The sequence below is a fragment of the Bemisia tabaci genome, chromosome 7 (genome assembly GCF_918797505.1).
Source record: "Bemisia tabaci chromosome 7, PGI_BMITA_v3".
Lineage (NCBI taxonomy): Eukaryota > Metazoa > Arthropoda > Insecta > Hemiptera > Aleyrodidae > Bemisia > Bemisia tabaci.
This window is the reverse complement of record NC_092799.1, coordinates 26,774-50,558: the sequence shown is the minus strand read 5'-3', so window position 1 is coordinate 50,558 and position 23,785 is coordinate 26,774. Positions and strand designations below refer to the sequence as shown.

General features: G+C 38.8%; 1 protein-coding gene across 2 annotated transcripts in view; it reads left to right on the top strand.

The window, feature by feature from the left end:
• Window positions 1–23,785, top strand: part of LOC109040327 (organic cation transporter protein) — an 85,335-nt gene that overhangs the window by 49,909 nt on the left and 11,641 nt on the right. For both annotated transcript variants that reach the window (XM_019056227.2, XM_019056228.2), the window contains 6 exons: window positions 6,306–6,416; window positions 7,405–7,508; window positions 10,802–10,956; window positions 11,765–12,069; window positions 21,871–22,078; window positions 22,664–22,795. In XM_019056227.2, the coding sequence (XP_018911772.2) occupies window positions 6,306–6,416; window positions 7,405–7,508; window positions 10,802–10,956; window positions 11,765–12,069; window positions 21,871–22,078; window positions 22,664–22,795 (1,015 nt within the window). The remainder of the gene's footprint in view (window positions 1–6,305; window positions 6,417–7,404; window positions 7,509–10,801; window positions 10,957–11,764; window positions 12,070–21,870; window positions 22,079–22,663; window positions 22,796–23,785) is intronic.

Here is a 23,785-nt window from a genome sequence, read left to right as displayed (position 1 = left end):
GAAAATTCATTTAAATTTTCTCGACCGATTTTGTGATTTCAAGTTCATTCGAAGGATTTATGTACATATCTGTGAACCACATAATCGGTTTTTGTTTTTGTTTTTTTTTTTTTAAATTTTCTTATTGTCAAGGGATTATTTTTTGTTTCTTTTTTTTAAACCATATAGAGTAAGTTTTTGGACATATGTGGCCTTGATGGACCCTGAGAATTTAAGAGAGCTTTTTGCCATCTCATAGTTACTTACTTAGTTTTATCAACCTTCTTGGAGGGGTGAAAGGGAATTTTTTTGGTTAATAAGATGTAACACGTCAATTTCCTTGACCGGATTTTTTGCCCGAAAATGTTTTTGAGGGTTTTTGTAGTTTTCCAAATCACCGGTACCTATTATAATCCGTACGGACCACCGAGCGGCCGCTCAGTGGGCCTCTAAAATAGCGCTACGGAGCTGTAATTTTAAAAACGTGAATTTTTTGGAAGTATCTGTAATTTCTGAACTCAGAGACCCTCAAGAGTCCCTAATAATGCATTTTGCTCAGTTTGAACATGAAATCTGATTTAATAACAGTCAAATCCGACTTTTTTGCGCGCGAAAATCGGTCGGCGCGCGTTGAGCGGAAACTTTAATCGATCATAACTCCGGAACCGTTCGGTTCCCCAGCTTACACGACCACTCGTTGGATGCGGAAAAAGACGAGCAATTTGAAAAACTGGTTTTGGTTCAGATACAAAATTGTGCTTTTTCAGTTTAGTGTGTTCAAAAGAAATTGTTTTTCCTCAAAAACTGAAAAAAGCACATAAGTTAAGTTAAAATTTAATTTTTAGGGATTTTGAACTTTAGAATCTTTAAGTATGCAATTTTAGACGACTTTTCGTTGAAACCGGGCCTCAATATCTTGTTTCGTTCGAAAGATATCGAGGGTCACAGGTTTTGACTTCCACATCCCCTAGCGCTCCCCCAAAATTTTTTGGGAGTCTGAAAATTTGGGGAAAGAAGCGCTCCAGTGTTAGTAACTGATAGACGAAGTTTGAATAAGTTTTAGTAGGGGGGGGGCGAAAAATGTCGTTTTTGCATACGGCTCTTTTGAAAATCATGAGAGGGTTGTGGAGATCTGTCAAAGCAACGTTTTAAACAAAACGAAGAAGTGAAATTCTCATTCAACGAGTGCCGACATGATCAGCCATCTTCGAATCAGTTCGCTTGCTTCTGCTTATATATGCATTTTTTAAATCAGCGCGTCGCATTCTAAGGTTTTTTTAAAAAAAAACAAGTAACGCAGACTCTTGGTATTCATTACACATGAACTAGAGGGCCCCAGAATGAGAAACAACTTTAAATCATAATTATTGACGGATAAATAAACTTTTTACACGCTTTGGAAAATCTCAGAAGTTTGCAGTAGTCACTTTTCGGTAAGGAACCAAGGGACTCGGTTATTGTATCGAGTGGGGGTTCGAAACAATCGCAAAGGCGGTATACTACGTATACGCGCCAAAACTTTTCTGGCACAACTTGGCAACCTTTAAGGTGACTCAACTCTGCCACCACGGCGCGGCGGCGCGGCGCTTCCATTATTTGCGAGCAGGTGTAAGTGGAGCGGCGCTGAGTTTTAATCCGCACTCACGCAACAGGTTTTCTCATTCATCTTCCATTCGAATTAATTCAACTATTCAATCCTAAGTCGGCGTTTATGTAAGTGCAAGTGCGTTCTGGCCCAAATACCCGTCATTTCATACCAAACACTTAAGTAGTCAATTGTGCGGAGAATAATGACGCAAAATGCGAAGGCATTACCTGCAGGGATCAGCAATTGGCGAGCCGTATCACTTAGTAGGCGGATGTAATTTTTTTTGGTTTGGTCAGTGTATTTATCCACACTCGAAAAAAAAAACAAGCAGTAACTCCAGCGCACTGCCGCTGGAGAGCGGCTCTGGGCCGCTCATATCCAAGACATATAAACTACTATAGTCTGTCCGAGATGGGAAGGACCGTGGAAAGTCGGAATTAATTGCACTATGTAGAAGCAAGGGTAGCGTTCGAGCCATTGTAAAAGATGAAGACACTGAACCAACCCTGTGTCGCGGCGCACCGCACAGAGGGCTGGCTCCTCATGAGCCGCTTGCCGTACCGCGCCGCTCGGCGCCTATCACAGGAGTTTGCGGCTCCAGGTTCGTATCCCTGGGAAAAACGCCGCTGCGAGGCCCATAGCCTCCTGTGCGGTGGCTGCGGGGTGCGCGAAACATCGAAAAGTGACAGTTGACGAGGGTCGAGACACCCCCACCCTGCAAAATAGTGCTAATTATTTCGACTTTCCACGGTTCTTCATCCCATCTCGGACAGACTATAGCCGTGTTCAGCTCGCTGTGCGAGCTGTCATGCCTAGCCGGGGAGTGCCCCTAGACCCCCAGTTCCTCGCTTCGCGATGAACTTGCGACTCGTTCCGCGAGCCGCCCCTCATAGCTATTAACTTCTGAAAGAACGAATTTACTTTTTTTAATGAAGTATGGTGAAAAGAGGCGAATATGTTATCTTTTTCCTCATCCACAATCAGCAGACTTAGCATTTTAGGCCATGGCCACCATCTTGGATTTTGAAAATTTGAAAATCTGAACAAAAATTTGAGTTTCCCGTTGAAAAATACCTCTGAATACCGAGTCTCATGAAAATCGAGTGAATAGGAGCCGACTTAGCATTTTAGGCCATGGCCGCCATCTCGGATTTTGAAATTTTGAAAATCTCACCAAAAATTCGAGTTTTCCGTCGGAAAATATCGCCGGATACCGAGTCCCACGAAAATCGATCAAACAGGAGCCGACTTAGCATTTTAGGCCGCGGCCGCTGTTTTGGATTTTGAAATTTTGAAAATCTGATCAAAAATTCGAGTTTCCCGTTGGAAAATTTCGCCGGATACCGAGTTTCACGAAAATCGATCAAACTCTTGACTTAGCATTTTAGGCCTCGGCCGCCTTCTTTGATTTTTAAATTTTGAAAACCTGACCAAAAATTCAAGTTTCCCGTTGAAATATACCTCCGGATATCGAGTTTCATGAAAATCGAGTGAACAGGAGCCGACTTAGCATTTTAGAAAATAATACACAACAACGCCGCTAAGGACGAATCCGTCCATGAAGTATAGTACGACCAGGAGGCTCCAACCACGGCATTCATCCAAAAAAGCGCGAAAACTTGTTGTTTTGAAAATTCAGATTTTAAACGTTAAGTAAATTCTTTTTCAATACGAGATTGAAGCACAGACCAGTTTTGAATTATCGACAGTATCACCATGATTCCAAAAATACACTACACAACATATCATTCGCTCACAAGAAAAAACAATGAATTAAAATAAAATCATGGTAAAGTCCACAGCCGAAAATGGCGACGATTCCCATCTACCAACGCGCGCTCTAACCAATAGTAGATGTACCATTGATAACATCCACTGCAGAGACGGACCGGAATAGCAGCTCTAGGTGCTAGCACCAGAGCCGCTAAAAACTACGGCCGTGTGACCCGGTTGCTCTAGACACTGGTGATTCCGGCATTTACGCGCCGTGAACTAGCTAGTACCAGACGCAGCGGCCGTAGTCCCTGGAGCCCGCACGGCCTCCGAAGCTGTAAGACCGGATAGGAACCGTCCGTAAGTTACGGGCTCAAGGATCAGAACCAACCGCTTCCACGGCTGTTGGCAGTGAGGTGAGGTTCAGTTTTCGGGAAGATGGCGTCACCATCAGATTAAAATTGAGACGGCCCTGTGTAAATTCGCAGAAAATCATAATGTTTTTCGTCAGTGTTATTCAGTGCGTGAATTTAAAATTGCCGCCAGCCCTCAACGTATTTGGGAGCGATCAAGCCAACATTCAGCGTTGCCCCCCCCCCCTTGTCCGAAGCCTCCCTTGGGGGGGGGGGGGGGGGGTAAAATGGGGGTCACAATTTCGATCTCAAATTTTGAAGTTTTGAAAATCGGGATCCTTAGGGTCGATAACCTGGTAAGCCACCTTTATCCGGAGAAGCTGCTTCCATTTTTGACGAAAGGGAAATTATGGAGGGAGCCGCTGTCCCTCTCTTTTAGGGGTCATTTTTGGGCGTAAAGTGGTCCGATTTTGAATTTTTAGGAGTCGTTTTCACGAGAAATTTTCCGTACTTTTCAATTCTAATAAAATCGAATCGAAATTCGATCGAAAACCCCGACTTTTTAGATCGTGACCCCCCTTTACCCCCCCCCCCCCCAGGGAGGCTTGGAGGGGGGGGGGTTGAGACCATGAAATTCGGATTTCTTGGGGTCAATTCCCTATTCAACCCCACGGTCCCCGACTTCGTCCGGCCTAAATCAACCGAGAAAAAGGCCCGGTACGGGTGCTCCGGGACACCCTCTATAGCCTATACATTCTGTGTCGGCAGATGCGCACCCAGATTCTCCGACGTGAGGTAGCTCGAACCATCGATTTCGCCCGCAAACTCGATTCCTAGGTCCCAATTCCTGTTCTAATCACAATATTATAATCATCGCACCGCGGCCTTTCCCCTCAGAGGATCCGTATTTTTTGTTCTTTAAATTTTTAAAAGATGAGTTCCTTTTCCCCTTCATACAATCTGTTGGCTTCAGCAGAAGGCAACGGCGTTTAGCAGTTATATTTGCATTATCCTTGCAGGAGGCGTCACCATCCCGTTTCTTAATTTTAAGGAAACTTGTTCCTTCTTGCAAGGAGACTATTGTCTGAAAGAAGGCAACGACAACCAAGGTACCCATCGCATCCATTTCCTCGGAAAGGACTCGCCCTGTTTACTTAGGTATTTTAAGGAACCTGGTTTCTCCTTTTGATGCAACAGGACTTCTTTCATCAAGCTTACTGTTGGCTGAAAAAAAGACAACAGTGTCTTGCCAATTGCATCGTTCCTTGCGGAGGGTGTTTACTCCGTTCACTAATTTTAGGACACCGGGTTTCTTTTTTCGACGCAACGTGTTTCATTGTACTAAGCAACCTGTTGACTTGAAAATAGGCAACGTACTATTATGATCTTGTATCCCCCTTTTTGATGGTAAATGAGCAGTTGGAGCAGTTGTGTTGGTCTACATGTATTGCTCTGTAATCGTGGATACGGATGCACGAACATAGGGAGTCCATAAGTGAAGTGATCGGTTAAGTGCCCACCTGTGCTCTCAGAGTCTGGCTACCTGCCAAGGTGATACACCAGCAGTCCAGCCAAAAACAGAAGAAGTGAGCCCCTTCCTATTATGGCTCAGATCTTTTATACCTGATGCCCGATCACTACATGTACGCAGATGAAGATGCTGCAACAGCAAGCAAGTAACTCAAAACAACATGTTTTGAATCAGTTGCATTGCCACCACATCTATCCTGCACATGAAACGATCACGCGCCACAATAATACGTGCTCAGATGGCGTTCATCCCGTTCACTAATTTTGAAAGAACGATTTTTTTTCAACGCAGCGTGTGTTTTCCTCTTTCAAGGCAGGTGGATACTTGAAAAAGAGAAATGACAGCCTCCAGAGGGCGTTGACTTCGTATACTAATTTTCAGGAACATGATTTTTCATTTAACATTCGTTTATTTTAAAGCAACGTTTATTTTATGTAAGAAAAAAGGATTTTCCTGTTCCGATGGAATCCTGGTGGCTTACATTGAGAAAACCGGTGCTTTCTCCCAAATCGGGTCCGTCTTGGAATTAGTATTAAATCGAAGTAAACGCGTGAACTGAAATTTAGGAAGCCTCTTTTTCAGTGTAAAGAGCCTCTGAATTTGTCTATAGCAGTGTATATGTTCAGGTAGACATATTGACTAAAAATAATTAGACTAAGCTTAAAGACACGGGCTTTCCACTGCTAGGCCTCAAAGCACCAATTACGGCCTAGATAAAAGAGCTTAATTTAAGCTTAAGCTTTTCATTGGATTGAGAGATAATTTCAGACAATGATCAATAGTAATATAGTGATTATTACACACTTTTAAGACTTTTATGAATCTACAGAAAAATTACAAATTTCCTACTTTTGCTTATCTAAAAATGCTGAAATCTACCAGGAAACTGCATGCCTATCACCTATGGCTCTCTACTCATTACTGTCAGGCACTGCTATGTTTGTTGCCGACTCGAGGATTTGAAGGTGCACCGTTGCACCGTGAACCCCAGTTACATTTAAATCCTCGTCTATTCACAGCTATCGTTACATTTGCCACACAATTTTTATCCAAATCTCAAAAATAGTAATCGTCTATGTATTCTGAAAATATACCTAGTGTAAGGAAGACTGACTCAGCATGAACTTTTGCTCTGTTTCAGGAATACAGAAATGAAACGTGTTGGCATAGTACTGGCAAAGGTGCCACCCAAGTCAAATGCAACCAGTGGGAGTATGACAGGACGATCTCCAGAAACACTATCATATCTCAGGTGAGTACTTGACTGCGACGAATCGATTTTATGTAATTGACAAATTCTCAGTTTCAGCGGTTCCCATCGACAGCTATTAAATTTCAATAATGTGCCTGAAGGCTAGATAAAGCCTTAAAACCAAGCCAATGGCCGCATCACAAAATGCAAAATCATCGTAGCTTAACCTGAATATCTTGTCTAACAATCAGTTACGGAGTCACCTCTGTGGTAATATTGATTCAGTTAGTGATCAAGTGTTCATGACACATTGTCCCGAGATTAAAAAGACTTTTACTGAAAAACTAACTCTGTAATTGATTATAAGACTTGAATTTTATGAAATCTTCAACAAGCATCATAAATTTCTACGTACATGTTCAAACAATTCTTTTTGTGAAATCATTAAATCCACCTGTATCAATAAAAACTCATCAGAATTTACTTGTACGATGAAATAACGTAAAACCATGCAGCTCTAACCCAGAATCCTTTATCCAAATACCACATGAATCAATAATATTTTCAAACATCACTAAGATTGTTAGGGTGTTCAATTAAATTCCATTGCAAATTTTTTTTAAAAATTATCTAGGCATTTTCAAGACAATAGCATTACCAAAACATGTTAAAGTAGTATCACAAACTTTTTGAATATACCATGAAATTGCCTTTCTGTAAATATTTACAGAACTGCCCTACTCTCTATCGATTAAATTTAAAGAAAACATTTTAAAATTACTATTGAATTTAAAAGAAAAGTAACTGCACAATATCATTCTCTGTATTATAGAACCATATAGGAGTAACACGTAATGTGTAACGCCCGAGGCGCTTAAACGCCTCAGAGGGTTGGACCGCAAAACGGTCACAGGGGCGTAGGTCTCTAGCTTTTAATATATTTTATATAATTTTATTTGTATTTTTTGTTAAGAAGGTAGGCTTTAATATTAAACATAAGATCTGAGAGTCTTTCCGTTGTGTTGCATGTTCGGGCTATCATTCGCAGTGGGATTTGGTCTGTGATCGAGCGGCATGGGTCAGCATCACTCAAATGACGTTTATGCTGGGTGTGCTCTTGGGTAACATCATCTTCGGCGTAGCCGCTGATAGGTACGTCATACATCATGCGTCATTCCAATCTTAGTTTCATTAATCAAAGGCATAAGGATAATTAATTTGGCTGGTAGATTATACCCGTAAGGAACAATAACACAGTATCAACAAATGACCGCCTCAGCCACCACCATCCAGTGGCAATTGTTGCCCGCCTATTTGTAAGACGCCAACCGAAGTTCAGCCTTAAGGCGCTGAAAATGTAAATCTGTCCCCGACCGTTCTACGTAAATGGAAGAAAAACAAGACCTCCAGATTTTGAGTCGGACGCGGAGGTATTCAGCCACGCTGAAAGCGCTGATATGATAAAAGAGCCTACACTATTTGTACTACATTTTGCAATTAGGAACTGTAAATTCCGGCCCGGTTGAAAAACAACGCATGTGTCATTAATTTTCCTATGCACAAAAGTGTTTTTTCAGATGAGCTAGAATTTATAGGTCCAAATTGCAAAATGCAGTCCATTTAACTGATATATTCACTCATAGCTCCGAGAATGAGGAGACATTCCTTACGCTCATTGGCCACATGCTTCACAGGTGTTTCGAAGCTGAACCTCAGCGTCTTGGCCTAATGTGATTGGCCTTACTATAGTAGCACAATCTGTTTCACTAACATTTCAGAAACATCTCAAAAGTCTCAAACTTATATCATCTCATTGGAACATTCCAAAAACATTTTTGAAGTACACAATTGACACGAAACACCTCGAAAGTTTCATTAATATAAATTTGAAACGTTTTAAAAACAAAACGTTTTTAAACCTAGGTCCAAATTTTTCACCTAAAAATATTTTTTAAATTAATTTAAAATGTTTCAATTTTAGTTTTTTGATGCTGGATCTAAATAATTTTAAAATGATTCAGAAACAGTTTAAAAAGATTTTTACGCGATCTTTCAGAAACATATCTAAAACATTTTAGAAATATTTCCTATGATATAAAAAATTTACAAATTTCATTTAAACATTTTTGAAACAAATTTAAAACATTTTGATCTAGTTTGATCTTTGTTACGTTGAACCGAGTCGAAATTATTTTCCAAAAATATCTTCTTCATCTCACCAATCTTTGTTAAACGTTTCCAAAATAAATTATGAATGTTATCTGAAATGGATGGTTTTAGTTGAAATATTTGGAACACATTCTGGAAACGTTTCAACAGGTATCGAAGATCTAAATTGAAAATGTTTCTGATACCATTTGAAAACCTTTTTTTTTCTTTGTGCTCAATTTTTCTAAATACTTTTGAATGCTCTCTGAAATACTTTGTTTGCACCTACTGTGGCGTCACTTTGAAACGTTTTGAACATGTTCTTGAAACAATACAGAAAATCATGAGGTTTTAGAGGTGTATGTTAGAGATACATTTGGAAAACCTTTTTTTTATATTCTTTCCGCCCGATTTTTTAAAAACGTTTTCAAAACATTTTCAAAATATCTTTAAAACCTTTTTGAATATTTTGTTCGAATTAATACATCACTTAAAAATGTTTTAGTAATGTTTTAGAAATGTTTCATTGAATAACATAGAAACATTTCTAGGACCTTTCTAAAACTTCTCCTAGTTCAAACTGAATGTACCAGAGGGCGTTGACGTTTAATTTTTCAATTTCACCTTAATTTTTCAGCTCAAGCCATACTTTTTGGACATTTGATTTATAAAAATGTTTCCTTGTATGCATCGAGGTCATCTCCATAAAAGCTCATAAGTTATGGATTATCTAGAATATTGAAACCATACATCATGCTTTGCGTATACTTGTCTAAAGTGAAGGTGTCCTAATCCCTCTTATCGGTTGTTAATGATGAAGTATAACGATTCAGTCGGCAGGCATGGTTGGTATCAAGGAATTCCTGTTGTGACGGTTCTGATCCCACAGTGACATTTGTTAAAACAAATGTCTGAAAATTTTTGTTATTTAGCCTCTAAGCAACCCCCGTGGAAACACATTTCTGAAACATGCAAACGTTTCTAAGACATTTTATAGTGAACAGTCAGAACCTAATTTTCTCAAATACATGTAATAGAAATGTTTCTGAAACGTATCAGTGAAACTTTGAAACATCCTCAATAGGTTTCAAAAACATCTTCTCACGGTGTAGGCGACACAAGAATTTGGGGTGACATAGAGAAGTGTCTGAAACGTGTTAAAAATTGAATGAGCATATTCTGAACGTGTTCAATATGTTTTGATGAAACGTAGGAAATATTTTGAAAACCATCGAAATGTTTTGGAAACGTTTCTGAAACAATTCTGTGAGAGCATCAAGCACCTTTCCTTTTAAAAATATGTTTCAGAATTGTTCCTGAAACGTATCAGTGAAACTTTGATACATCCTTAATAGGTATCAGAGACATCTGCGTAGGATGTCAGTTTGACAAAAATTTGGGGTGACATAGAGAAGTGCCTGAAACGTGTTAAAAATTGAATGAAAACATTTCCAATGTTTTGAAAATGTTTCGATGAAATGGGTTGGCGACGTTTCTTGATTTCAGTGAAACATTTTTAATCATTTTTGACACCCATTTGTGCCACTCGAGTAAGGCAAATTAATAGTTCAATTCTCATGAATTAAATCAATCAATCGTTCAATATTAACGTCTGATTTTGTCTTTTATAGACGTAATGGGTTCTCTAGAACAATTACCACCATGTAAAATGCTCCTTTTTTCTTTTTTTTTCTTTCATTATTGAAATTTTAGGTGGGATAATGGCGGCCGCCACTATCCACTAATATATAAGGAAAACAATCGGAAAATGAACCAATCACAGAAAAGCACAGTAATTCGTCACTAAATGAAGAGATCACGCGCCCACTCCTAAATTTTTTAAATTTACTCGGAAAATACTGATCGGATATAAATGTTGAAGCATGACAAGGACCTTAAAATAATGCAACCCGGTAATAAATCAGTGCACAATTTTTTGGGCACAAAATCCAACTTCGTACGCATATTTTTAAAAAGAACAGATAACGAACAATATAAAAATTTTACCGCCCGTACCATAATGGCGTCATTTCCCATAAGACAACACGCTATGTCCCATGTATACATGTTACAACAAGAGGTCGGACGGCTGAAAAGGGCGCACCTGGTAAACAGGGGGTGCCCAATAGTGATGCCAATTGTAAAGATTCACCACTGCAAAGAAATAAACGAGTGTTAATTACGTTTTACAGCAATTTTATTCAAGTTAATTTAGTAGTAATATTAGTGTTTCTAAAATTAAACCCTATCTAGTACTTGTATTAACCTTGTAATGCATCTTGTGATTTCTTACGCAGAGTTGGTAGAAAATACCCTTTGCTACTTGCAATCGCTATGCAGGCTGTCTGTGGATGCGCTTTGACCTTTGTGCCATGGTTTGAACTATTCCTCCTGTTCCGGTTCATTTTGGCTCTAGCAACTGGTGGTACCATGGTCATAAGTTTTGTACTGTGTAAGTTCACCTTTGCATACCTTACATTAACTTAACATTTAATATTTTTTCCCGTAGGCATCAGTGTGACAATGACAGTTAAAAAAAATATAAGTAATATAGAGGCAATCTCTATTTCGCAAAATTGCTGCAGTAAGTCATTAAACTGCCTTGAAAATGCCAATTATTCAAATGATTGGACTGAGAGGCTGGTTGGTATTAAAAAGCAGCCGAATGTCCTCCATTTGAATTCGCATTTCGAAAAACATAACGGGAAAAACCAAATTTTAAAGTTTTTGCAATTTTTGGCTTTTCCGAAAGTTTTCTCGGAAGTGGAATGTGGAGGGGGTTTTTTCCGGAAATTCTTTTGGCATAATTTCTTTTTAACGTAAATACACCTTTTTTCCGTCATGGGATCTCAAAATTATTTTTCCACTATTAGATCTCAAAATTATTTTCCCGCTTTTGGATCTCAGAATTCGAAAAAAGTGTTGCGTCCCTTAGGCTACGTTCCTTGAGAATCATCTCCTCGGATTACATTATGTAAATATAGGAACTTAAAACTCTTGCTCGTTCCAGCAACAACATATTTGCTATTCATTTCCCTTTGGAGATAATTGTTTTCATGGAAGAGCCAACAATTATATGAACTACAAATTCTTGCTCATTTCAAGAAAAACATATTTGCCATTCATTCATCTTTGTAGATAGGTGTTTATGGATGAGTCAAAAATTGTAGTTCCTTACTGCAAAATGTGGTCCAATTAGGCCTATGTATGACGACCACGGAAGTAATTCAAGCTCCGATTTTTTTAATCGTTTGATCCAGGTATGGAAGTGGTAGGCGGAAAATGGCGGACGACAGTTCCGATCCTGTATCAGATCCCGTTCGGCCTGGGACATTGCTTCATGGCGGGCTTCGCCTTCTTCCTGCGGGACTGGCGGCAGTTCCAGTTCGCTTTGGCGCTCATCTCCTCCTTCTACCTCGGCTACATCTGGGTCCTCTCTGAGTCGCCTCGCTGGCTCCTCGCCGTCGGCCGCCAGGAGGAGGCCATCGCCGTCCTCGAGAAGGCCGCCCTCCTCAACGGCCGCAACACGGCTATCATCGCTAAGACGATACAGCAACACTATCCTGTAAGTCAATAAGCAAGAGAAAATACTGGGGTTGGCAACTGCGCTCTTGAGCCGTGTAGTCGTGTTTTGCTCTGCTCCAGTTTATCAACCTCTAAACCTTGTTTAAAGTGTCTTTTAAAACCAGTGTTTGGCATCAATCGATGCAGCTTTGAAAGGAGCTTCCTCCTAGAGATCTTTTCGAACCTTGGCAGTCCCTAGGGACTCAGTTTCTGTGTCGTGTTCAAGTTCTGTGAAGTGGCCTAAAGTGTTGCGCAATCGTAATTTTTGCCAGCTCGGGCCACTCACGCACAACTTTTCTGTTTTCGCGCATGCGCTCTTGGACTGAAACTCGGCAACAATGGACTGATAATAATCTAAGATTGAGATCGTCACTAAGATTATTTAGTTTTCCTTCCTCTCACCGCACCGGCCAGCGGCATTAGTCTAGCGACAATATCAGCACTCTAAAACTTCGGCGCGGTTCGGCGCTCGTCACGCCGCCGCGCGCCGCCGTCCCGCCGTTTCACTGATACCGGCGAACTTATCTTATAGCTGCAATGAAGCCCTGCATACAACATGACCGGGTTCATTGCGAACAGTGCAAATGCACGGTTCACAATGTCACGGACTGTCATAAAACGGATTGCATCAGGGAAAAACATTACTCCCTTAATTCTCCCAAGATTTCGGACAAGAACAAATCTAAAGAGAAATCAGAACCCGCAAGAACCCCCACTCCAATTCCAGATAACCCTGAACACTCCGCATCCCAATCACAGAGCAACCCTAATCCTACGTTGATTGAGATCGAAAATAAAAACACAAACAATGATGGTTCTGATGAGAAAGATGAAAAGATGGACTATACAGAAGCATCTTTGAAAAGAACCAGAAATGAAGACCCGAACTCCCCAATCAGCGACATAGAGTCCCACAAGAGCAACACTGGAAACAAAAAACCGGCACTCGAATCTACTACCCTTCCCGAAAAACCAAAGGAAAGGAAACAAAAGGAAGCGGACAAAATTGATCCACATAAAGCTGATTCGGACTCGGATGATGGCTTCCTTGTACCTAAGAGTTCCATTGCTCTCACAAAAAAGGCCGCAAAAAGCAGCTCAAGAGGAAGAAGCAGTGCTATAGGAAGAAACAAAAGGACACCCTCCACATCCAGTAACAGAAGTACTTCAGGAACCAAAAGCACCAAGAACCCAGAAAAAAAGAGAGAAAAAACCCAGGATCACGAACCTACACCAAATGAGACTGATCAAAACGCTCAAAAACCTGCTGACGAATCAAAATCTCCGGATTTCACCATCGAATCTCTTTTTGGACACATTGTTACTCCCAGTGAATTTTCTTGGCCAGTCCTACAAGAAATGTTATTAGCATTAAGGGTATCTTTTGTAACAAGCGAGAATCAGTTTAAAGAACAAATAGATTTTTGGAAAAACAAATACGAGAAAGCCCAAACAGAATTAGAATCCTTAAGATCAAAATTTGCAGAAAATATGTCAGAGTTCAACAACAAATTAACAAATGTTCAACAAACCATAAGTAAATTAGATAAGAAAAGCAATGACTTCCCTGCACTAAATGAAAAACTAAGTTATAGCGAACAGCTCAAGAAAAACAAGCAAAATCTCACTTGTGGAGTTGTCAATAGAGTCTCTAAAGAAGTCACCATACTTTTAGAATCTACTGTTACCGGAAAAACTGTAGACGAACAACAACTATTTGATATGATTCACAAAGAAATTCCACCTAACTTAGGGAAAGTTTTTTCGGTAAAATTAAATAAGGATAAGGACTATGTAATCAGAGCTAAAACAGATGATTGAGGAAAATTAGAAAGCGCACTGAAAAATTGTCTTAAATCCAAATCAGTTAATGTCAAAGCCACCTATCCATCAGAAGTTGTAAATTTCGGTCCTATCCCAGCCAATATGTCCGAATCTCAAATCCTCAAGGAAATTTATGCCGAACTCAATAATAAGTATACTCTCGAAAATATTCAAAAGAAAACTCATATTTTCAGAACCATCAATTTAAGGAATAATTTCAGTACCCCCAAAAATATAGTCTACATGAGAATCGAATCACCCTTGCTTGAAGATGTCCTAATTCAAAGAAACTTTTACTTAAGCACCTTTGGCTTTGCTAAAGCTGAACCTAAAATTCTTGTCTCCCCCTGCATGAACTGCCTAGACCTCTACCACGGAACAAAAATATGTGTTAATGAAGTGTTGTGCCTCAAATGTGGGAAAAACAATCACAAAATAGCCGAGTGTAAGGAAGAACATGCAAAATGTATCAACTGTGTTAGACACAAAATTAAAGAAAAGCTAGAACACCTCCCCACCAGTCCTAAATGCCCTATTTATCTAAAAGCCTTCGAACAGAAGTGTAGACGCTATGAAGATCATGATAGTATATTCTTTGAACAGTTAAGACACACCTTAGCATCTCCACATGGTAATGGTACACAGGTAGTTAGCTATGTAAACAATCCTGACCTTTCTCAACAAAATCAAGTATGAATTCTTGCTCCAATAATCGATTTGAGATGCTCGATCTTGATATAGAATCTAATCAGATTGACACTCATAATGTCACAAAAGACACTAAACTTTTTTGTCAACACACCCGCCCTATCTCTAAATGTATTATTTGTTTTGATCCCAGATCTTATGCGGATCTAAACTGTATTTGGTGTAGACACTTTGTCAAAGCAAAAAATTGCAAAAAATGTAAAGGTATGTTATTACCACCTCTTAAATTGCCTTGCGGTCGAATCATTACACCCATCGCGCTTCCTCAATCATGGTCCGTTGCTTATACGAGGGTCATCCAAAAAGTAAGTTCACCCCTTTCATATTTCCAAAACTAAAAGGGATAAATCAAATCGGTAACAAAGAACTTCTTACTTATATCCTCAGCTCTCCATGGGTACCAAGATTTTTAAATTTGGACCACTGGTTGCCGAGATATTCGATTTTTACGTGAACAACTCCCGGCCAGTTCCGTCCACCAAACGACGCGCTGCGCGATTCCCGTCACGCTACCTGAATTGATTGTGTTCCCCACACATCTACGTATATAGGAATAACCAACTCAAATATTCTAAGATTAGCTTTAAAACAATCTTACCTTATTTTTCGACGTAATTTCCGTTCCTACTGATGCATTTTTCATAGCGTTTCTGAAGCTTCTTAATGCCGTTCTCAAAGAACACTTTTGATGGTTGACTCCTGAACCAGCGATTGATTGCTTCCATCACCTGCTGATCATTCTCGAAGTTCTGGCCACCTAGGTGCTTCTTGAGTTGCAGAAAAAGATGATAGTCACTCGGAGCAAGGTCTGAAGAGTTTGGAGGATGAGATGGCACCTCCCACGCAAAGTCCAACACATTTTGGGTCTCTTTCGCCGTGTGAGGTGTGGCATTATCGTGAAGGAATAGGGGACCACGAGACAAGAGACCCGGTCGCTTGTTTTTTCTTGCCAATCGCAACGAATTCAATATTCCACAATACCGTGGTGCATTGATTGTACACCCTTTCTCCAAATAATGGACGAGAAGTACTCCTTGAGAGTCCCAGAAGACAAAAGCGACGCGACAGCGCGCGGTGCATCTCATATCAGCGCGTCGTTTGGTGGACGGAACTGGCCGGGAGTTGTTCACGTAAAAATCGAATATCTCGGCAACCAGTGGTCCAAATTTAAAAATCTTGGTACCTATGGAGAGCTGAGGATATAAGTAAGAAGTTCTTTTTTACCGATTTGATTTATCTCTTTTAGTTTCGGAGATATGAAAGGGGTGAACTTACTTTTTGGATGACCCTCGTAATTATGATAATTCTGATATAGATGACAATTCCTCATTACCGGCGCTTATGCAGAACGAAAATGATTTGTCCTGTTAAAACAATAGCGATGATGATGTATTTATCACAAATAAGGATAAGATTATCCTCAAAAAGGTAGAAGAAAACGACGTGATAGTTAGTAAAAACCCGCCCAGCAAAAATTTAAATATAATCCGTAAAAATAAGGATAAAAATGGATTTGATAACTCTATGAACTCCGATATTAATATAAGTCAAGAGATAAGTGGTATGTCTATATTGTCAGGTAATGTCAATACTAAACCTCACTCACACGATTTGCTTAAAGATATTGTTGAAAATCGCAAAATCGGATGTTATTTCCTCACTGAACCAAATGTTACAAAAGCAAACTGGGATAATCTCTTTTCTAGCCTTGATCTGTGGGTGTCCGCCTGCTCTACCCCGTTTTCTCACCGGCTCCACCTCCAATTGGGAGGCTGGTCCTTTTTACGTGTTATTCACCTGGTCTAAAATAACAATTGTTGGAGTTTATCTCTCTCCCAAAGATAATAATATTGAATTGAAAAAAGCCCTGTTCATTCTAGAAACACAAATAAAAATAATTAATGGACCTTTTCTAATCCTAGGTGACTTTAATGGGAGATCACCAGCCTGGGGCGACATTAAATACAATCCAAGAGGTCATATTATTGAGGACTGGATATTCGAAAATGAGCTAACTATACACAACAATCACGAAAGATTCACACCTACAATTATAAATTCGAGAGGTTTTCAATCTATCCCCGACCTAGTATTATCCAGTGGTGATCTAAGTGACAAAATTAAAATAGAAATTCTTGACTCTTACACCCTCTCAGATAATAGATGCGTCTTAGTGAACATACTTAATGATACTAATATTGAAAAACAAACCAAGTTACCCATAAATAATTATGGCTGGTACATTAATAAAGACAAATTTTCTGATTTTGTAAAAACAGTAAAAAATCTAACCTCCATCCACACAGCTGAATCCAAACTCACCCCTCTAATCTGTGAAAAAATTATTTCTGAAGCGTCAGATGCCCACTTCATAAAAAAATCAGCAGTCTCTCCACGCACCCCTCTCTATTGGTGGACTAAAGAAATCGGGAAAACTAGGAAAAACTGTAAAAAATTAAGGCGAAAAATAATGGAACTGAAAAGAAAAAATCTTCCTCTTACAGACAAATTAAATGAATTGGAGAATCTTAAAAAAGAACTTACTACTAAAATAATTGAATCAAAAAAGAAAAAATACAGGGAGCTGATAGACGAATTAGACACAGACATCTGGGGAAAAGGGTATAAAATCTTTAGATGCCGCTTTAAAAATCCACGTTTGCACGACAATTCTCTGTTGTCTGAAGAAGAATTACTTGATCAAATTAAAAAACTCTTTCCCGACCACGGTGATGTGATCTGGAGAGAAACGGTAGTGGATCGGGCGGAAATCCCGGAGATTACCATGGATGAAATCCGCGCAGCCATGAGAAAACTTAAAAATGGAAAGGCCCCAGGACCAGACGGTATCCTACCGGTTATCACTAAAATTTATATAGACACTTATATTAAGAAGTTTACAGAAATGTGTAATACCCTACTCAAGGAAGGTACCTTTCCTGATAGCTGGAAAGAAGCTAAATTGATTCTTTTCCCAAAAATAAAACTTGCTGATCCCCGGAAAAACTATAGACCAATATGCCTTATTAACACTCTTTCTAAGATATTTGAACATATCTTAGCAGCCAGACTTTCTAACTCCTTCACCTTTGATAATAGACAACACGGTTTTCATAAAGGGAAATCCACTATAACAGCATTGGAGTCACTAAAGAGAATTTTCGATTATCATATAAGAAAACCAGCTTCCAGGAGAGGTATCCTCCGTCTTGTTTCATTAGATATTAAGAATGCTTTCAATAGCATTAGTTGGCTAGATTTTATAAGTACACTATGTAAGAGAGAAGTCCCACCCTATTTGATAAGAATCATGAAATCATATCTATCTGAAAGGTATCTAGTGTTCCCAGATTTTAAAATTAAGCTTAATTCGGGCGGAGCTCAAGGCAGTAGGTTGGGTCCCCTGATTTTTCTAATTATTTTTGATGAGATTGTGAGATTAAAGCTGGATGTTTGTGTAGAGCAAAATGTTTATGCGGATGATACGCTTTTGGCTTTCGAAACAGAAAATGTTGAAACTCTTCTAAAAGACACGGAAACCGCCTCTAATAAGATTAAGAAAAAACTTAAAGGGAAACAATTAATTGTTGAAGAGAGTAAGACCGAAGCCCTAATACTAGCTGGCAGCGTTAAAGACAAAGATGTAAAGATCAAAATAGATAACACCCTAGTTAAAACTAAAAATGTAATGAAAAATTTAGGATTTTATCTTACAAGAAATCTTAATTTTAGCAAACATCTTGAACTTACCTGCAACAAACTTAGGAAAACTGCTAACCATTACAATCACATCCTTCCTAACAAAATTGGACCCACTTACTACAGACGTAAAATGATTTTTCACGCACTACTCTCTATCCTATTTTATGGCGTCACGATCTGGATTACCGCTATGCAATGGAAAAAGACAACCACTTTAATTGAATCCTCAATTCGACCATTAAAGAAAACTCTGATAAGCGGCTACAAATCCATATCAAATTTTGCTCAAGACACAATCTCCGGAATTCCTCCTTCCAACCTTCTAATAGAGCAAAAACTTAGAATTGCAAGAGGGGAGAATAAATTAGATGTAGAACAAGATATATGAAATGAATGGAGAGAAATCTGGATAAATGAGAAGGGTAACAAATGGATTAAAACCATATTGAAAAATCTCGATGACTGGATAGATCGCAGACACGGCTATCCGGACTTCTATATTACCCAGTATATGTCAGGCCATGGGGCCTTTGGAACCTATTTAGAAAAAAGACACATAATAAATTCTCCCCTATGCAAATGTGGCGAGCTCGACACTCCCGATCACACGTTTTTTCAATGTAAATTTAATATAGCCCCTAAGTTAGAATTAGAAAATAAGTTGAACTCTAAAATTAATGCAAATAATTTATTGGAATTAATGTTACAAAATAGAAATTACTGGAAACTCGGTTACAAGTATATTAAGGATATATTAGAATATAAGGCTAAAATCTATAAGTCAGTTGATAATAACAGAAACAACTCAGCACCAAAAACCCCCGACGTAATGCCTTCAGGCGGTGCCGGGGCTGCATTAGATTAGTTCTCCATTTCTAGATTAAGATGTATATAATATGTATCTCTCACTAACATGTCAATGTATTCAATTATCTAATAAAAAAAAAAAAAAAAAAAAAAAGAGAAAATACTAAAAATGTGGCTAGATTACGCGTAACAAGGTGATAAAATAGTCCCGGCTCCATACTATTTTTTAAGGAAAGCAAAGCCAAAAAAATTCAAAAATTTTAATTGGGCACTTACATAACATCTTGTTAAGTGAATGGGTCCATTTCAAAGACGGAGCATCTTAAAAAATATGAACAAGTGCACAGAGAAAAATTTCCCAAAGTCCCGAAAAAAGCTTCGGTGCATATTAACATCTGGGTTGATTATCGGCATTGACATCGATAGATAAAGCGATACGAACATAGAAGTCAAAGGGAGAAATAGCGATTCTATTGCTGGTTGTGGGTGGTTGCAATGAAGAGGTCAGTTATAGACTATCTAACGACAACCAACGAGAGAACGTGTAGTAGTGCATCGGTTTCCACCTTAGTGTATTTCAACCGACCGTTTTAATTGGTAGAATCGTTTCATTTCCCTCTTGTTTTCTTTGTTTATAGCTTTGTCTATCATATTTAAATATATTTCCGTGTCAGAAAAGAATTCTGGTTATCGTGATAAGAATCCTAACGGGATGAGGAAAATTCCGAGTTTGAAAAAGAAGTTCCACTGGCAAAATATTAATAAGGCATCGTATCATAAGGACTTCGGGAAATTTTCTCTATAAATTTTACGAGGGAAAATTTATTTTGAGCAGACGTCTGTAGTTAGCGTGAAAATTACGCAAGAGCCGCAGGATTCGGATGTGTTTTTGAAAACAATAATCACCTTTTTTGGTCTTACAATGCAAAAAATCAGCACGTTCAAAATTATTCCTTATTACATTTAATTCTGTTTTAAGATAGGCTGTATCAATGTACAAAATACAGTTTTTTCATTGCATTTTTTAAAATATTCTGTAACAATATTGCACGAAATATCTGAGACATTTTTGTTGGAAAAAATTAACTGTGACTGGGTTCCTTTAAGCAAAGGAATTGAATTATGTGATCCTGCAGCTTCACGGTCATCCTACTGAAATATGAAAGCTTTCAATATCTCTTGAATTTGTCAATCGACAACACACATAGTTTTGTAAATGCAGCAATATTAGAAATAAAATGTGAAAATGTGTCCTTTCATTTTTATTTCTTACGCTTAAGGATATTTTTTTAATAAATTCATGGAAAATAATGACTTTGCGCGGATAACCATCTTCGTTTAGTTGATTAAAAGTTGGTTTCGTAAACCTGATCAAATGGATAGATTAACCAACGTTATTGTATGGTGCACAACGCTTTTAGTGAACGCAATAATTTTCATACTACCAGTTACTACAAATCTGTTCACCGAGACATAATTGGTGGTTAACTGCATCATCAAGTCGACTCATTTTGCCACCGAGTGCGCTTGTGCTTCATATATCTTTTTTTAAGGGGGGGGGGGGTTGATGTGACGGTTCAAGATAGCTCATTGAACTACAGAATGCGCTATATTGCAAATTATAAACTTAGATAAAATTGTATAATTAACCTTATAATTAAACTTATATAAAATTGTAACAAAGGCCGCAATTATTTCGGCGCCTTTAGAGCTACCTTACGTTCGACCGCCTCTGATCGAACAAGGACATATGCCAAAGATGCTCATTGGTTACAAAATTGCGGCGGGATCTAAGCTTCTAAATCCGAGTCGTTCGAGCGTAGGAAAGTTTATCTGAGGTCTCTGTCAAATGAAATAATACGGTTCTGACGGGAATTTGTTCTCAGAGGGTTACCCTTGAGTAGTCCATTCGGGCTTCATCATCAGGGCTTGACAGTATAACGGTTCAAACATGAAAAAACGGATCCAACGAAAAAAAGGAACTTGGACTGCCCATTGAATAGTGTTGGTTTCTCGATGTGCTGTAGTATGGTACATCGGAGTGATTTCAAAAAGCAAGTTTTTTTGTAAATAAACGAAGAAAAATAATACGGTAAAAAAATTAAAATGAAGTATGCCAATAAAATGAAGTTAACAAATGAAATAACGTTGAAAAATCAAATGAAAAAATAGAATAAAATGATTAACCAAACAATTATACGTACATTGAATATCATAGTTCCTCATTCAAAACGAAAATACGTTCAGGTTTTTCGGGCGGGTCTCTCATATGGCTCAACCATCAAGGTCTTCGGCTAATTTTAAGTAGGACCTAGGTTCAATACCCAAGGCAGGCAATAAACTTGAATATCTAGGATACGATTACAGCACCTGAATATGGATACAATAATTTCATTATCCACGATTTTGAAAATGACTTACTCCATTGACCCTTTTTCACCACCCCATAGCCGCGAATCCTGAGACTTGCGGCTCCCGCGGGTACCTACATCCCGCGTCGGAGTAATTTCTACGTAACAGTTCGAGGCGGTCAGCCACCTACTAAAATATAAGTTTCTCCTTGCTTATACAGATGATTGATACACCAAACATCCAGGTGGGTCAGTTTATCATATTTGAAGTTCTTTCTTGAATTGTTCTCACGGGTCGAATCTGGGAGTCCAAGACGGTAAATCTCACCCACTACCATTCTGGCTATAAGCACGACAGATTTTTACCGCATTACCGTACGATATTCTAACTTTTCAATTCGCTTTTGCAGAGTTCTATAATCAAATCTACATCTGAGAGTAATAATGAGACTGGACCTAAAAAAGCAACAATGGCTGATGTAATGAGATCACCTACCTTACGAACACACTGTATATTAGTTTGGTTTGGCTGGTTTGCCTGTGGTCTCAGCTTTTTCGGATTTTCCCAGTTCCAAGCTCAGCTAGGAGGAAACATCTTCGTGAATGTCATCCTTGGAGGTATTTTTTTCATTACTTTTTATTGCGGCTTTTTAGACTGCAGGCCGGACAGTGCGGCTTACGGTGTCCCATTTTGGACCTTTAAAAAAATTGCGAAATCCAATAGAGATACTCGCCAAAAACTTGTCTCATGGTTAGAAAAAATCACACAAAAATCTCAGGGTTGTAGCTAAAGGTTAAGTGGTCCCGCAAGGCACCTAAGTGGTTTTACCGATTTTTCATCTTTGCGATTTTGGCAATTTTGCAGATTTTTTTTTGGTAAATGCAATCGAGCTAGAAAGTCGTAAATGCGGATAATGAGACTTCTGATACTATATTTTAAGAGAAAAACAACAGTTTGGACCCACGAGGATCAGAAATTTTGTAAGCTTGCTTGTGTCATTCGGTCATTCCGTGTACGGTATCAACATTACAATCACAGTAAATGACTATGAAAACTTAACTGATACCTCCTACACTCGATACAAGAGTGAAAAAGCTAACAAATCCAGATTCATTTCCAATTCTGAAAACTTATTATTCGGTGCATTTTCAATCTTTCATTATGTGATTTATTTTTATAACTATCATGTTTGATATTTACAGGTCTTCTGGGTGGTGTTTTAGGACCTCTCGCGTGCATTAAAATTGTCCACAAATGTGGTAGACGACACACCATTATTTACACCCAGCTGATTGCTGGAGTAGCTCTCCTAATGATAGCTTTATTCCCTAGAGGTGAGTGTACCTTCTTCATACGAATTAACTTACACATACGTCACTTATTAAGACTCCGTGGTGCCCTTTGACACCTAACCGTCACTGCCCTCTGTCAAAGCACAACCCTTCGGGTATTGAGTACGTTAATATTCCTGATTAACTCCAATTCCTTCAACCTCTCTTTTGGCGCCCTCGCTGCGCTTTGTCTTAGGAGAAAACGAATCAAGGACCTTCTTTGGCAACATTGTCTCCTGCCATTCTTTGAACATGACCATTACCAAATGAGTTGTTACGTCATAATGTCTTGCACGACGGTCTGTTTGACATCCATGATTTCCCGTTCAGTTTCATTTCTGACGCGATCTTCTCTGGAAATACCAGTGGATCTACGCCAGAAGTTCATCTATGTTGCCTCTAAAACCTCCCAAATCCGCTTTTTAATCGGCCTTAATTCACACCTGTAGGTTACTATGCTCTTGGAAATCGCATTGTAGATCCTTTATTTGTTCTCCTTGGAAATATTTTGGTTCCAAAGGACTCCATTCAACAAGGCAATTGTCCTCCCAAGCTGCATATTTATATTCTTGACGGCCTGGTCCAATCTTACATCCTGGGTCAGAAGAACTCCTAAATTATATTTGTAAATATCGTTGTTTCCAATTTGCCGTCCATCTTCTAAACTCATTTGCTTTGCTGATTCCCGCCAACGGTCAACTTTTCTGTTTTGCTCACATTGTTTTTACGAACTGAACATTAAATAATAATTTTCTTCCTTAGGAACACTTAAGAAAAGGACCCGGCGTAAATGGTAAACCTACCATGATTTCCTTCATCATATTCTCTGGCTTCTATCAGTGCTGAATATTTGCTTTGACTGAATAATTGTCATGAATGTTTGTTGAATGAAATTGTGCAGCATGCTCTGATTGATGTGACTATACGTTATTTATTATTATAGTCAAAAATATAAAATTATAAGAGTAAAAAGTGTAACGCGAAACGCTTGAG